Source organism: Pleuronectes platessa, chromosome 5, assembly GCF_947347685.1.
Source record: "Pleuronectes platessa chromosome 5, fPlePla1.1, whole genome shotgun sequence".
Lineage (NCBI taxonomy): Eukaryota > Metazoa > Chordata > Actinopteri > Pleuronectiformes > Pleuronectidae > Pleuronectes > Pleuronectes platessa.
This window is the reverse complement of record NC_070630.1, coordinates 19363743-19379064: the sequence shown is the minus strand read 5'-3', so window position 1 is coordinate 19379064 and position 15322 is coordinate 19363743. Positions and strand designations below refer to the sequence as shown.

Below are 15322 nucleotides of genomic sequence, written 5' to 3'. Positions count from 1 at the left end.
AGACAAGCCTCCTCAAAATGTGTGTCCAACCATCCTTTGAAGTCTTTTACATTTCAATTGACATAAATATGGCCAGTCTTTAGCTGACGGCTTTCTCACAGCTACCGTGTATGTATAGCAGTAAGTACATTGTACGTACCATAACTGTGGCTATGATCTCAATAGCTGGACTAATGTACAGACTGAAGTACTCACGCAATGGACCACACAGACACACAAACACACACACCACTTGGATACTTGACTAACTCAAAACTATTAGTTAATCATTTTGTGAAATGCCCAGAGGGCCATGTTGTCCCCTCGCTTTAACCAAAGAGAGAGAAGAAAGCGAGAGAGAGATCAAATGAGTGCACTCTCTCCCTGAAAGCTACTCAGCAGTGCCGTGACAGACAGAAAGAACAAACGCAGAGAGGAAGAGAGGGGGGAAGAAGACATCAGGGACCAAGTGAAAGAACAGAAAAGGGGAATGTGAGGCTGGCTGAGGCCAGAGAGTATGGTGCTGTGGTGCTGAGAGAAGGGATGGTGAGTGAGGAAGCAGAGTGTGGTCATTATAACTGCCCTTCAGACCACCACCCCCCACTTCTCCTCCAAATCTCTCTCTCTCTCTCTCTCTCTCTCTCTCTCTCTCTCTCTCTCTCTCTCTCTCTCTCTCCCCCTCTCCCTCTCCCTCCACAGTTGAAAGTTTGAGCTTAATGTGCAGCGACAGTGTGAGATGATGAAGAATAATTCCTGTATTCAGAGCTGCCAGTGCTCGTCCCTCCTCCTCTTCATCCTCCTCCTCATCCTCTCTCTCAACTCCCCTGACAAGTCAGGCCTGGATATCATTGTATCATTTATCCCGGCCCTCGCTTCTGCCACTCTGCCTCGTTTGCCCAGAGGGAAGTGTGAAAAGTGTGCCTGTGTAAGGGTGTGTGTGTTTACATGTGTGAGGATGTCTGTGCGTGAATGAAATTGTGTCTGTGCGTGTTAGTGTCAGTCTGTACTTGTGTGTGTGTGTGTGTTGTGTGTGTGGAGCCCTAGCTGACTGCAAATGGGCTTTTGTGGAGTTTTTTGGAGACTGCACTTAACAGCTCGCTCAAGGGAGACACACACAAACACACACACACACACAGGGCTGTAAGGGTTCACAGAAAAGGAGGACAAGCGAAAGCAGAGTGAGGGAGAATTAGGGCGAGAAAGAGAAAGAGGGAAATAGTGAGAGTGGCGGGAGGCACTTTTTAAAGCCCCGCTCCCGCTTCTGTTTTGGGTTTGTGAGACAACAAGAGGGCCGGAGACGTACTTTGTGCAGAGCATCGGAAATGGACTCGTGGCCGAGGGCGATCCACTTCAGCCAATCTGCTTCACCACCGGCGGCTGCATGCGGCAAAACACTTGTTGTCTCTGCTGCTTCTCTAACTCCAACCACTGACTTGAGCAATGAACTCATCATGAGCTGTGACCCGTCACTCAAACTGCATCCAGGCCATTTCCTCCAAACTGTCACTCCAGCTGATACTAGTGACTTCCATTTCATGGTACAGGAGTGGTTTGGAGTTCAGATGACGTGATGTACAAATATAAAAACATCAGAAATACATCATTGCGCTGTTGGATGGAATTGCAGTTCCTCACTCGTTAGCCACAAGTCCTTCATCCTTCATTTATTCTCAAATTACATGTGTGTGCATGTAATTAGACATTAACCAGATGATTTCAAACGTGAAAATGACAGAGGAGATCATGTCAGGCTCCAAAAAACATGAGCCGGTTACTCAGGGCTCTCACTCTCTCACACGCAGTTAAAAACAGTTGCACTTTTTATACAGATTTTTGTTCTCAAGCAGACGCCAATTACTGTATCCTGGTCCAGATGTTTGTCCTCACAACGTGCATGTCATTGTGCTTGAGCAACTTGCATTGTTAGTTATTGAAGTCCACGATAATTGACCTCTGCAGGTTTCCTTCCAGCTCAATCGTTAAACTTCTGCGGTGTCCTTTTAAAATCGACAAACAGCATGTTAAACCCCTCTCCCTCACCTTTTAGACGCGGGGATTGTAGGCCACCATGTCTAAAACCACCAGGACTTTCTTGCTATTCACACTTTTGTCATTCCTTGATCACAATGACAATATTATATTGGAGAGTGTCCAATGGTCCACCCTGGTCCCATTTTGTACAATATAGCACTTTACCAAGAATACACCTTTTAGTAGCAGGTATAAATATATAATCCGGTCAAAATCATGTCTAGACACAATCCATTTTAATACTAGGTGTGAATGGATTCAGTATCAAAATAACATTAAAAAACCCTGATCGGCATACTAACCATAATGTAAATCTGTGAAACCAGTGAGTGTTTTGTAGCTGTGTTACCTATGATTCAGAGCAAGTTAAAATATCACAGCTCTGTAATTATTTCTATCAGTTGAGAAACTAGTGTTCTTTACAGAAGGCAGCTTTCTTTCTTAATTACATCATGAAATGTTGTGTTTTTTCACATTTAGCAAAAGGAAAATCAAACAGTCCAGTGATGAAATGCTCCAATTAAGCATTTTTTAAGAGAAATATGTATTTTCATAAAGTGGTTCAGTTAATTAGTATTACAATGACTATGTAATCCAACAAACTGTAACATCAATCATATCAGAGATGGACTGCACATATCTATCTATGAGATAGCTGCAAACTAGACAGACAGTCTGTATTCACACATGCGTCAGTCACACCTCTCACAGATAATGTGTTTTGGAGTGCACACACTCAGCACACGTGTATACACACATTCTGCTCACACCCTGTCACACTGACTCATATGTATATTTTGCGCACAGTCTCTCCTGACATGACCCTGCATTCAGGTGTGTGTATCAATAAAATATGGTGGCATGAATAAGTGATAGGTAACATAGTGGAGATGAGCCAGGCCAGCGTTCCACAGCTCTGGAACTTCCTGTCAACAGAATGTCCTATCACAGACACATCTGCGTGCATGAATATATATACACACACACAAATCAGCATCAACATTTAACCAGTTACCGGTTTTTATTGTTGTGGCTGATTGCGTGCACAAAAGTCCTTCTGAGGAAGAGAGTAAGAGAGGAAATAGATCCGAGGATCCAAGTTCGGAAATGATAGAATTATTTAAGAGAAAATAAGCTCAAAACCCTCCAACCTCCCGCTGTGTTGTGCATGTGTGAAAAGCAAACTCTGGTTAAACCCCAATTCTCTGAATGCTAACCATCCTCGGCCCAAACAAGCAACAACAAACATCAACATTATGTTTTAAAGCCAATAAGCAATAAACTGAAGTGTTTTGGGAGCCAAAGGTTCAGCTCCTGAAAGCAGCTCAGCAGCGGGGGGGGTGGGGGGGGGGGGGCTGGGGCTCAGGAGGTACTTTGGGTCGGTAAAGTTTTGTTGTTCTAATCCCAGCTGCTCCAGTTTGCTTGCTGAAGTATCCTTTCATCCCTATATAGTTAAACATAGAAACATTGTGTGAATGGATTAAGGTGTTAGTTTTCTTTGAATGGATATTAAGAGAAAAACATGCAACAACAACACTGTCCATTTAGCACGTGGCTGATACATAATCACAAAGTTTGCTTCTTGGTGGGATAGATCTCGTGGAACTGCTGCTGCTATCAAACAAAGAGCACAATCTGAGGAAGAAGAGTAAAGTATCCTTGTTTACATCTTTATTTCCTTTTCACATCAGAACAGAGCAGAGTCCCTATTTTTTATTATTTCAGCTGCCTGCACAACTAACATTACATTCTTAATACATGCATTAGCCAACACTGCCTCGGCTTCACGACTTCGTCTCACCGCTCCTTCCTAGAGTGTTTTCATAAGTGAGTAACTATAACTGTCTGACATCTGTGCAGCCCATTCTCAAACACTCCGATCCTGATGAGACACCAACTCCACTGATAAATATTCACAAATCATTCAGTTCCTCTAATTGCAACAGCTCAGCAATGATCATTAGCCAGAGCTCTTATTTGTGTGATGTAGGATGAGAGCGCTCACACACATGAGCACATCTTACAGGCTGCTTCCCTCTGAGGCTGTTTATTACAGGCATACCCTCTCCCTGGAAGATGGATAGCATTAACTCAATGTAAAATAATGTATATCAGTCAAATCAGAAACGGTCAGAGAATGAAAGTAATATCATGATATCATGACCTTTGTGTTTTTATTCAAATACATACAAGCTCAGCCATGATTATGCCACATTAAAACAATAAGCGCTGATGTATTAAAAACGTCTGCCTCATGTTAATGCTATGGAGATAATGTTATCTCTCTTTTCCACCCCCCCGTCATTCAGAATGCAAACAAAAGCAATACAAGCACGTCTGATTCTGTAATTAGGAAATGAGCCAAAACGATCCTAATGATGAGCACAACAAACACACTGACAGTAATTTGAGAGGAAGGTTACACGAGATAGCAGGAGCTTCCTTTCACATTGGTAGCTATTTCAAGCCTCTAATGAGTTTGTGTGTGTTGTTATTCCCTGTTAAAAGGTTAATAGAAAGTTAAAAAACCCCAGGGAAGCCTGGTGATTGGTTGATGAAGTGGATTACAGCCCACAATTTAAGCTGATTCTCTTCATTTGTTCATTAACGTTTGAATACGGTTTGGAATATTGGCTCTAGTCAATGGTCTGCGACAGTTCCAGTATATGGAGCGACGCCTGCGAGCTAGTTCTGGCAGCCAACTCCAGCTGCTCCGCTCCAATCATGTGACCTATGGATCAGAAGGTGTAGAAGAAGAAAAGTATTCGGAGTTAAAGCAAAAGTATTTCTGGATAACACAAAAGTATTGAAAAGTATGGCAAGAGAATGCAAAACATCTATCCAGGGAACAGATAAGTAATCTTTAAAAAAGAATCTCACAGGGACCCCTCAGGTGCTCAGTATCTTAAAGAAAACACTCATGGTAACTTTCAATATGGAAACACATTTGTATACATTTTTCACATTGGCCTATTGTTCATATCAAACCATGTGTGTGTGACCCTGTGCATCCCAGCAGGTTGTTCATGATCAGTCGCTGTTCTTTATGGTAAATCTTCCATTTGCGTCTCTCTTGACCCGTACATAACCTGTTGAAAGAAAGTGTAGTTCTTCACATAAAAGCAGATATAAAGGAAATCCAATTGTCAAAGGTCAAACCTCAGGTTAAGAGCTGACCTTTTTCTAACCCATAACAAGTTGTTTATTCAGACCCAAGAATCGTAGATTTGTTCTTTTCTACTGTATATAAAGGAAATCCATACATAATGGAAGTTGCTCTCTGTATCCAGCTTCCTGTCCACAAGCCGCCTGTCAAAGAACTCTGCTATTTCATACTGAATATACTGAACTTTTCCCCTTTGGACCCCTCACTGACTGCTCCCTTCACTGCTTGTGTTTGTCTTTGTATGTATTGTGTATTTCTGTGTGTCTCTCAGGGTAAACCTGTACACAACCACTCATAGTACAATGGTGTAGTGCTTAATGGAGCCTTGCTCATCTTCTTACCAGCTACACGAGTCCTACATGAGTTTGCTTTCATTTGCTTCTGTTCTTACACCTATTCCCAGGAAAATATTTCAGAAACACGGGTGTATGTTTGTGTGTCAATGTGTGTGTCTGTAGTACAACCATGACTGCATTTAGATACCAATATCACTCTTAACATGATAACCAAACCGCATGCATTTCAATCCCCTAACTCTGCTGTGACTGATGCTGAGATCACTGTTATATCATTTTCATACTGTTGCAGAAGCAATGCTATCAAATATCATCCAACATCAGAAAAGAAGGCCAGCTGTCAGTGGGCCTGCAGTGCACAGCCAGGTTAGACTGTGTGATGACGAGGGGGCAGAAAATCATTCATAGGGTCAAACCTCTTCTGGCCTCATCTCATCCACTTGGTCATTTCAGGCCCGTAGCACACAGAGGAGCAGTTCAAGGTACAGAAGCCAACCTAGAAAAATGAAGCGGAAAAAAAACAGTAAGTCTATCACAGACTTGATGCCCATTGACTCTGCTAAATGGAATATTGATGTATCCTGCATTGAGACCTTGTTGGCATATGGGCATACATTGAAAGCAAACAACAGATAACAATCATATGCTCCCTTAGCTTGAGTGGAAGCAATTTGGACATTGAACCATATGTGCAGGAAAGTGAGATAGCATTAAACAATAGAAGAAGAAAGCTGCTCCCAGGATTGCTTGTAGTCTTCGCCTCTGACGATAAAAAGTTTGAACTACAAGAGCATTTGTTTTTTTCTGGTAGTAATACATCAATCATATTACTGTGAAAATTAAATTGACAACGTGAACTAGTTTATACAAAATAAATTAACACGTTAACAGCATTTGGAGAGTCTAAGGACATTTTATATATATATATAAATGTACAAATCTTGGGCCTTTGACTGAATGAAGTGAAAGTAGCTTGAAGTGAATGGATGGGTCAACCAACACCAGGATTTAACCTGGACTGTTTGTTTCCTGTTGACAATTGCCAAGTCAATGATGTTTTGGTTTGACCAGGATCCTTCCTGAACTTTAGCCAAGTAGCTGCTTCCGTAAACATGACAGTAAATGTCTCTAACCTGAACTAAGTACTAATTTTAATCATAAAGATGTTTCCCGAAACACAGTTGCTTATTTTAATGCAAACCAAACCAAAATAGACATAAAACGGATTTCACTTGAAACCACAATTCATAGTATTAATAAAGAACAGACAAATGATGTTGTTCTGCTGACATTAGATCAAAAACCACTTCTATGTTTCATACTAGAAGTTATGGACAAACAACCAGCAGTTGTATTGGAAGGACTTGGTGCGAATCTTATAAAGACAGAGAAATGTATTAAGCCCAAATGGAATTTGCAGGGTTAGAGCAGCCAAAACATAAATTGCCAAAACAGAGGATCTAATGATACATGCAAAGAGCTAGTGTGAAAGTTTGAACCCGGGGAGAGAAGTCCAGGAACTGTTTGTGTTGAGTCTTTTTTCAGATGTTGGAGGTTCACCTTTCGTTTCGATCAAAATGAGGTGTAATAGTAACGATGGTTCACTTGGAGTCAAGGCAGCGTTTGCAGTAGCTTCCCCGGTGTTCAACAGCAGCCTCACACGGCCCTTACCTTGGCATGGTTGTGAGGCTGCTCACATGTGTGATGTGATGATCAGTGACAGCCTCCTGACGCTGTGCTGTCCATCAGTTTCCTCAGTGGACACCAACACCAGCAAGGGCTTTCAGCTGAGACCAGCCCTCCTGTCCAAAGCCATATACAGGCTTCTCCCAACATGCCTGTCAAAGGACATCAAACCATATATATGTGTTCAGGTTGGGATATTTCCGTGGTCTACAGACTGGGATCTGTTCTCCACCATAGGCAGATTGCTCATGAAAAGCTTACACAAGCACAACGATTTGAAGGTGCTCACTGTCTTTTTAAAATGCTTATGTGAGCCCTAAACGATAGTTGTACATGTCGAAAAGAGACAGAATTCAAACCCCACTCTGAAGGAGGTAGCTACTGCCTGAGACTACACACAGATAGGTGGCAAAGAAAGAGGAAGCCTGCTGTAATGCTGCCACGTCTCTGGGCTCTTATGGAGGGGTGAGCACCCTTTTTCTAAGTCTCCCAAAGGGGATCAGTTCATCGGAGGAAGGTCATAGCATGTGACTGGCTTCCATTCCAAACTAATGAATCCATTCAGTGATCTCTGTATCCCATATTACCCAGTATTCATTCAGGTTTTACATTTAAATGTCACTGATCTGAACACACTGTAGATTCTTCACACTTGGAGTTTTAGAGATGTAGTAAATCCTAGTTTTCCTTTAACTGTGCATGTTGTATCATAGTTGGTCTTATCTGCCGTTGAATTTCCTGTAGTTTGTTGTATGACTGTTTGCTGAATCAATAATTTCCCACATTTGTTATTGTTATCATTTGGCCCATTTCTGAGAAAAGCCGTCTCATACAGTGTCCAGTGTTGAGGCAGCTGCCGGTCTGCTCTGGGTAAGTGGCCGGTCGAAGCCTGGGTCACCACTAGGTTTTCATTAGAGGCCTAATTCAAAGCGGCCCACGTCGAGCGTCAGCAGTGTGGCAGCCCGTTGTTGGCACCCTTTATGACACACTCTAATGAGGAGCTGCTGGGAAAGTTGTGGCCGGCCGTTTATGTGGACCTGGTGTGGCTTTCAATACAGAAAATGGTGAGAGAAGACGAAGAGAATGTCCCCACTCAAAGAACCCCAACCAGCCCCATGAATCACTGACTTTCTTTTCATTTGTTCCTTAATCAGGCAACCTGTTGAGTGTCATGATTCATGGGGCTAGCTGCTGCCTGTTATTTACCTTTTGGGGGTCAAGCACGAGGCCGCCATGCGTTCCCAGTGGACCTGCCAGTATATGGGCTTGACACTGTTGGTGAGTTGTTGCAGGTGCTTTTGTTCCTGCGTTTCTTTGCCTCTGTGATTAGTCAGGAGAGATGTGGACTGTTTGACCGTCAGTCAAGGTGTTGATGAATTAAGGACTGCCGCATTAACTTTAACTCCAGTCTTAGCACCAGTGCCTTTAGTCAATATGTTCCCTGGTAACTGGCAAATATGAATGAAGGCAAACAGGAGGGCGTCATTGAGCTTGATCCCTCGCATATGAGCAATGATAAACTGTAAGAGGTTTCAACATCCATCATGTGGCTCTGTTTGAATCCTGCACATGTCATCTTTCCTGATATACTTTTTATGGTGTGTGTGTGTGTGTGTGTGTGTGTGTGTGTGTGTGTGTGTGTGTGTGTGTGTGTGTGTGTGTGTGTGTGTGTGTGTGTGTGTGTGTGTGTGTGTGTGTGTGTGTGTGTGTGTGTGTGTGTGTGTTTCCATCTGCATTCATGTGCGCTGGCCTTTACACAGCAGGGTGTGTTAAGCTTGGCTTTTCACAGTCCATCAGGATGATCTTCGGTAGATGTTAATGAGCTTTCCCACTAATGTGGACTGAGTCATCCAGCTGGACAGCTTTCTAAGGATTGTGCAAAGCAAGGTCTCACATAGTGATGCTTTCATGTGTAAAACATCTGTAAGTCCCTATATTAATGTTATTTCAAATATTTTCTGTAAGCAGTTGACCTTAGTACCTTAGGTTATAACATACCAGGACCAAAGCTCCTTCCAGAAGTAATTCTTGAGTTTTTACTCCCACTCACCAACCTGTTTAATCATGCTGTTGTCTATAGCCCAACCACTGGTTTTCTCGTCATTTCCTGTTGAGTTAGAAACCCATTGGTCAATATTTCCTCACCGCAGTTAATCCTATCTTTCCTCATTGAGCCTGGCAAGATTCTGGGATCTAGCTTGCACAGTTTGCTCTTAAAATGTAATGAATCGAAAGATTGTTGATCTACAGATTTGTCATTTTATTCCTAGAAAAAAAAGACTTTGATTTTAGTATAATTTCCACCAGTAGGCCACATTTCATTGCCATCCTCTGAGCTGCTATCCCTGCAGGTAGAGACAAAACCATTGTATTTACTATGAAGATGTGAGTGGAGCTTTTCATTATCTGTTGATTATTAAAAGTAACAATAACAGTTTAACACAGTCCAGGTTTATTGCCGAGATCTCAAACTGTAACAGCATCATCACAAGGAGGCTTGACAGGAGAGAGAGCAGGAGAAGTCAGACGGGGCTCAAACAAACCCTTCGTCAGTCCAGGTTCTTCGGAAGTGAAAACTAAATTGAACTGTGAAATTGTCATCATAAACATCCATCACAGTTTTCAGAATAACATCATGGCTTCATTTTGGGTACCTGTGCTCACTATAGCCGTACAAACCCAGTCTTCTGATGCCGCGAGGGACTATTGGAGCATTTTATGTTCCCCTCATTTTCATTACTTTGCCAAATAACATGGTTTTGGTGAATGTGTTAAAAATGCTGCATTCAGAACACGTCTTCTCATCTGACTGCACATGATCTTGACTTGAACTTGAGCAATTTGATCCGTTTTGCATTGTTTCCAGATCCTAGCATTGAGTACAACCAAAAATAAAACAGTAAAATATCTGTATTTATTCACCTCTTTTCTTTCCATCACACCCAAATTGTAACAAACCAACATTTCTCTTGAAGCTTCAAAGGTGTACGTGTAATAAGACGACGTGCTTGTGAGGTTTTTCTTTTTCAATACAGCTACAGTATTTGTTGTACTTTGCGTTTGAGGGTAGATTTAGCCTGTGTGTTTGTATGAAAAGGAAAGTGTGTACGCTGGAGTCTGTGTGTGTTTGTGTGAGAGTATAAGAGGATTAAGGCCTGTTCGCAGCCGAGGGTGCATTCTGGATCATTTCTGACCGCTCCCTCTCAATGTGCGACTGGCTGATGAGGTATTAACTCGCCACTGTGTCGTTATATGTGTCTCGGATTGTGCAATGACGAGTCGGCAAAAACATAAAAATTTTGTTTAAAATTCTGCTTGTAACATGAGAAAAATCTAGCTTGGGAGAAAATATTGTATACATCTGATTGATCACTATCAAGAGCCTGCTTTCATATTTAACCATGTAAAGGTTTTGCCATTGAAAATTACATTTGTGAAGAAAAGCTACTGAATCACAACAAATTATTTATCAGTCTGCTCGGATCAGCCACTGTTTAAAAGCCCATATTGGTCAAACCAACAGCAGTTTCCATGTCTTCGCTGGCCTCCCTCCAGAGCAGCATTATCTATACATCAAGTTGGACAAAAGCAGCTATTAAATAACTATATTACTTTACCTCCTCATAGCCCTAGAGGAAAAGATCACCAACATTAGAGCACCAGGGGATTGTGTAGGGGGCGTGAGAGGTTAAGACTTGTTGAATAGCTGGTAGTCATCACACAATGAGGTGGATTAGGCAGCACTAGAAAGGGCCTTTAGGGCTTTACAGGGGTGTTCAGCAGCTTACGGTGTCTACAATAACACTGCAGCTGGGCGAGCAAAAAGGCTCGCTGGAGGTGGGCAAGTGAGTGGCGGTTAATGGTCAGTGTGGTAGGAAGCACGACTGTGGGGTAACAGACACGGAGGCAAGATCTGGAGAATTGAGACAAGAAATTATCGGTTGGTAAAAAAGAAGTCTAGCAGCGTTTTGCCAAAGGTTCCCTGTGTCTTCCCAAACAGCCCTGGTGTCACATTGGGCGCCAGTAGAGCTGAGGCGAGGAGCTGGCAGATGAGGAAAGCACAGCGCTGCAGAGGAGAGCTTCAGTCTCACTGGCTCCAGCACTTGTCTCTGCTTGCCTGCAGTTGTGGCTGGAAAAATGATATCATTACAGATGACCCATATTCCTCCAGATAAACCTGTGGTGTGCACAGTGATACTGTATGAACAAGCAAGTGAGAGGCAGAAAATGTACAGGATTAGACTGCTCAGTTTGAGATATGCTGGCTTTGTGTAGTGACAATGTTTTATAGCCATATAACAACATATATGCTCACTGAGCACTTTATTAGGAACACTACTAATACTGGGTAGTTCTTCTCAGCCTCAGTTATTGGTGTCATGGATTCAACCAGAGGTTGGAAACTCTCCTCTGAGATTCTCCTCCATGTTAACATGAGTGCGTCACATCGTTTCTGCAGATTCATGCTGCCAATCTCCCACTCACATCAGAAAGGTTCGACTGAAGTTCACTGAACTCACCGCCATGTTCATGAAGGCAGATTGAGACTTATACTTTTTAACATAGAGCCTTTTTACATAGCACTGCTGCCACGTGATTGGCTGATAATTGCATAAATAATAAATAAGTATACAGGTTTTCATAATAAATAGTTCTATATTATTTCTCGTTAGGGTACAGCCTATCTCCGTTTTACCAACCCCATTCCCACCATAGTACCATTTTAAAAACCTGCCAACCCCTACACACACTTAAACATTTAATAATAATAATAATAATAATCTAGAGAGGGGAAGAAGAAATAACTAGTATATCACTCAGTAGGATGAGATCACATCATATCACCAAGTTTCAAGGTAATCTTTTTTAGTTTTTGCATAATCTTAAAACTAACAGAGAAACAAAGAATAAAAAACTTGACATCCTCTGCGAAGGCAATAAATACCTTTATTCATAAATACATAAGTTACTAACATACAGAAAACGTTTATTCTAATTGGATCAAAGTCTCACTGTTAGAAGGAGTCTGGCTCTGTGTGAAAAGTGGAACACTTTCCCATGATGATTTTGGAACCTGATCCTTATCAACAACAGAGGTCCACACATGATTACATTTGATTTAGTCCAATACATTCAGCTCACTGATATTTCCAAATGCACAGTTGATATATGTCATGACACTGTCATTATAGTTGCTGTATCACTTGCTAGCAGCCTTATTATCCTGGTTTTCAAACGGATGAGAGCTTTTTTATGGGTTTTATATCTGGACTGACTAAAAATCATCAGTATCAGTAACAGGGTTTGGCCCATTGAATCCAAACATGGCCCTGAAAGAGAGCACAGTGAACCAGCGCTCTTTACCTCTGCCTGGAATTACTGCAGCGGTTCGGCTCTTTGTGGCGTTGGGGAATTAAGGAGGCGGCTGCTGGGAGGGCGGGCGACAGGCTGGGATAACACCAGAGTGGCACATTGCGTGTTAGCCTGGATAATAACAGTGTGGTTTGTATTAGGTTCCCTGGGCTAAAGCAAGAAGCTCCCACTTCCTGCATGCCCTCCGTGACAAAGAAAATATCCCTATTAGCCTCGGAACATCTGCAGGACGTATTAAAGACACTGTGGTTTTCTGTCAGTTCACTAGAAATCTGAAAAAGCTCCTAATATCATTATCCTCTGTTCATCTCGAGGTTACTGATGTGTCCTGCAGTTACTTTTTGACGAGCATTATATTTAAAACCAGCATCAAATGTCCTATGTGTCAGTCCTGTCAGTGATTTCTCTTCACACTGAATCCTATGTGTAAATAATACAGTGGTGACAGTAGCATACTGAGCTCTAAGGGCCGTGTCTTAATACTGACAGTAGCACTGTTGGTTCAGTAGTTTTCCTTTAGTGTATTTATGTGTTTGTTTAAAAAATTCTCATAAAAATGCAATTAATCTCAAATATATTATGTATAGATGTATTCTTACACACAGTGCATAAAATAGACCAAGACCAAAGGTTTATGAAGGAGAGGCTTATACACTGACTCAGTTTATCAGGCAGCAAAATGGAATGGTTGTGCATATGACAATAAACTCTTGGAACTTGAAATCCAGCAGCAAGTCTGAGGTCATCATGTTGGGTTTGTGCTTAAACAAATGGTTTTGGAGGACGTGGTGAATGGTGCTGTTGAACTGCATCTTGTTATGTACAGAAGCGTTTGTTATTCAACCTTCCCTCTTCGATACAGATCGGGTTGAAGATATAATCGAAACAGCTCTGTGGGTCCGGATCGCAGTGCAATTCAACAGCACAGCAAACTGCAGCCTCTAACATGTCCAATCAGCCTCTGTAAACAAGGCCACTGTCTGGCCTCCATGAAGGTCATGCATATTGGACTGTTGCACGAATTTAATAATCTGCCAAGTGAGTGTTTACTTGCATTTAAAGACCTCTCCGAAAAAAACGCAAGACAACATAAACAGGATTATTTTACACACGCACACATTCCTCATAGATGGCTCTCTAACGAGACAATGTTGTTTCTACTGTTCCACTGGCTCAATGTGATTGCCATAATGATAATGCTCCACAGTCCTACAAACTCATTTGCAGTGTTTTGACCTCTGTCCTCATTAATTAGACTGACCCACATGGGCCTGAAACAACACACCACCTCCAACTCATCGTTTCTTATAGCGGCGCTGAGGCCTCACTCTATGTGTAGAAACACTGCTGTGGTCTGTCTGTGTGAAAAAGCAAATCCATTCTATTACAGTAACTCTGTAGATCAGCACATCCCAGTTTCTGGTTCTGCTGACAACATGGCACATTTGGCTGGAATAATACTAGTGCGAGTCATGCCAACCTGCATGTTTATCAAGCTGATTGGACGATCCAGTCAAAAGGTGTCGTCAGAACTAACATGAAAACATGGAGGTTGTGGGAAAGTAACCACATGAACGACCCCTGGTCTACGAGCAACCTGGAGAAGCTGGTTCTCTCCTTATAGCCAAACCGAAATCAGCCTACGCTTCAACTATGAGTCTGAAGGTCTGTCAAATATTGATTATGTTATCTATTTAGCATATTTGATCTACATAAATGTTTTTGCCCTTTTTGCCTAAATGCTTTGTCGGCCAAGCCTCCCCCTCCCTTCAATGCTCAGTGAGATGTTGTGAAGCCCAGTGGCCCCTAAACACACACCGAGAGGGATACTGAACAGAGTGATTCCCAGTGCACAGGAGAGCCAACAATGAACAACCCAGCCACAACCATTAGCACCAAGATGGTAATGTTTGCCGATATAATTCATAACAGTAAGACACCATCAGCAGGCCCACTGGAGCTGGTCATGTTCGAAAGCAGACCTGTAACAAGTTGATTACGTTCCAGTTCGGAGTCAAAGCTCTCGAGCAGCTCGCAGACTTCTCCACCTCCGGAACGACAGAATGACACTGACTCGTCTTGCTCCTTCTCTGCCGGAGCTTTGTTAGCAGAAGAACATGTATTCTACACTGGAGAGAATTCTTTGAGGTTGATTTCACCTGGACACTCGGACTCGGCCATCTTGTTTTACGCACGTGGGAAAGGGGGCCAACGGTTTCACACGCACAGCAGAGAACCGGGAGGCTTGGCTCACGCCCCCCCCCCCCGACGGAGCGTGGTCTGCTCAGGACGCCATCACTCCTCCATGAGTTCACTGAAACAGTTGTTGTCATATTCATGTTTAAATCTTGTGTGTAACAAAACAAACCAGCCATATAAGAACTGTGCTGAAATACTGTGACTCCCGTGGGATCCAGGGTATCATGGAACCATCACAATAAGGAGACAGACAGGGGGGGGAGGGGGGGGGGGGGGTATGCAGGTCCACTGTTTGATTCGCCTGTGATCCAGCTGATAGCGCCAACTGAACATTCTCTCTCTCCCTCCCTGTCTCTCTCTCTCTCTCTCTCTCTCTCTCTCCCTCCCTCTCTCTCTCTCTCTCTCTCTCTCTCTCTCTCTCTCTCTCTCTCTCTCTCCTGCAGAGCTGCAGAGGGAAGGCAGCATCGAGACCCTCAGCAACAGCTCGGGTTCCACCAGCGGCAGCATCCCGCGCAACTTCGAGGGCTACCGCTCGCCCCTGCCCACCAACGAGAACCAGCCGCTCAGCCTCTTCCCCACCAACTTCCCCTAG

The 15322-nt window shown here is 42.9% G+C and overlaps 1 protein-coding gene across 1 annotated transcript in view; it reads left to right on the top strand.

Annotated features, from left to right (window-relative positions):
• Window positions 1–15322, top strand: part of bcas3 (BCAS3 microtubule associated cell migration factor) — a 296065-nt gene extending 280743 nt beyond the window's left edge. The window contains exon 25 of the mRNA XM_053422123.1: window positions 15174–15322. Within this exon, the coding sequence (XP_053278098.1) occupies window positions 15174–15322 (149 nt within the window). The remainder of the gene's footprint in view (window positions 1–15173) is intronic.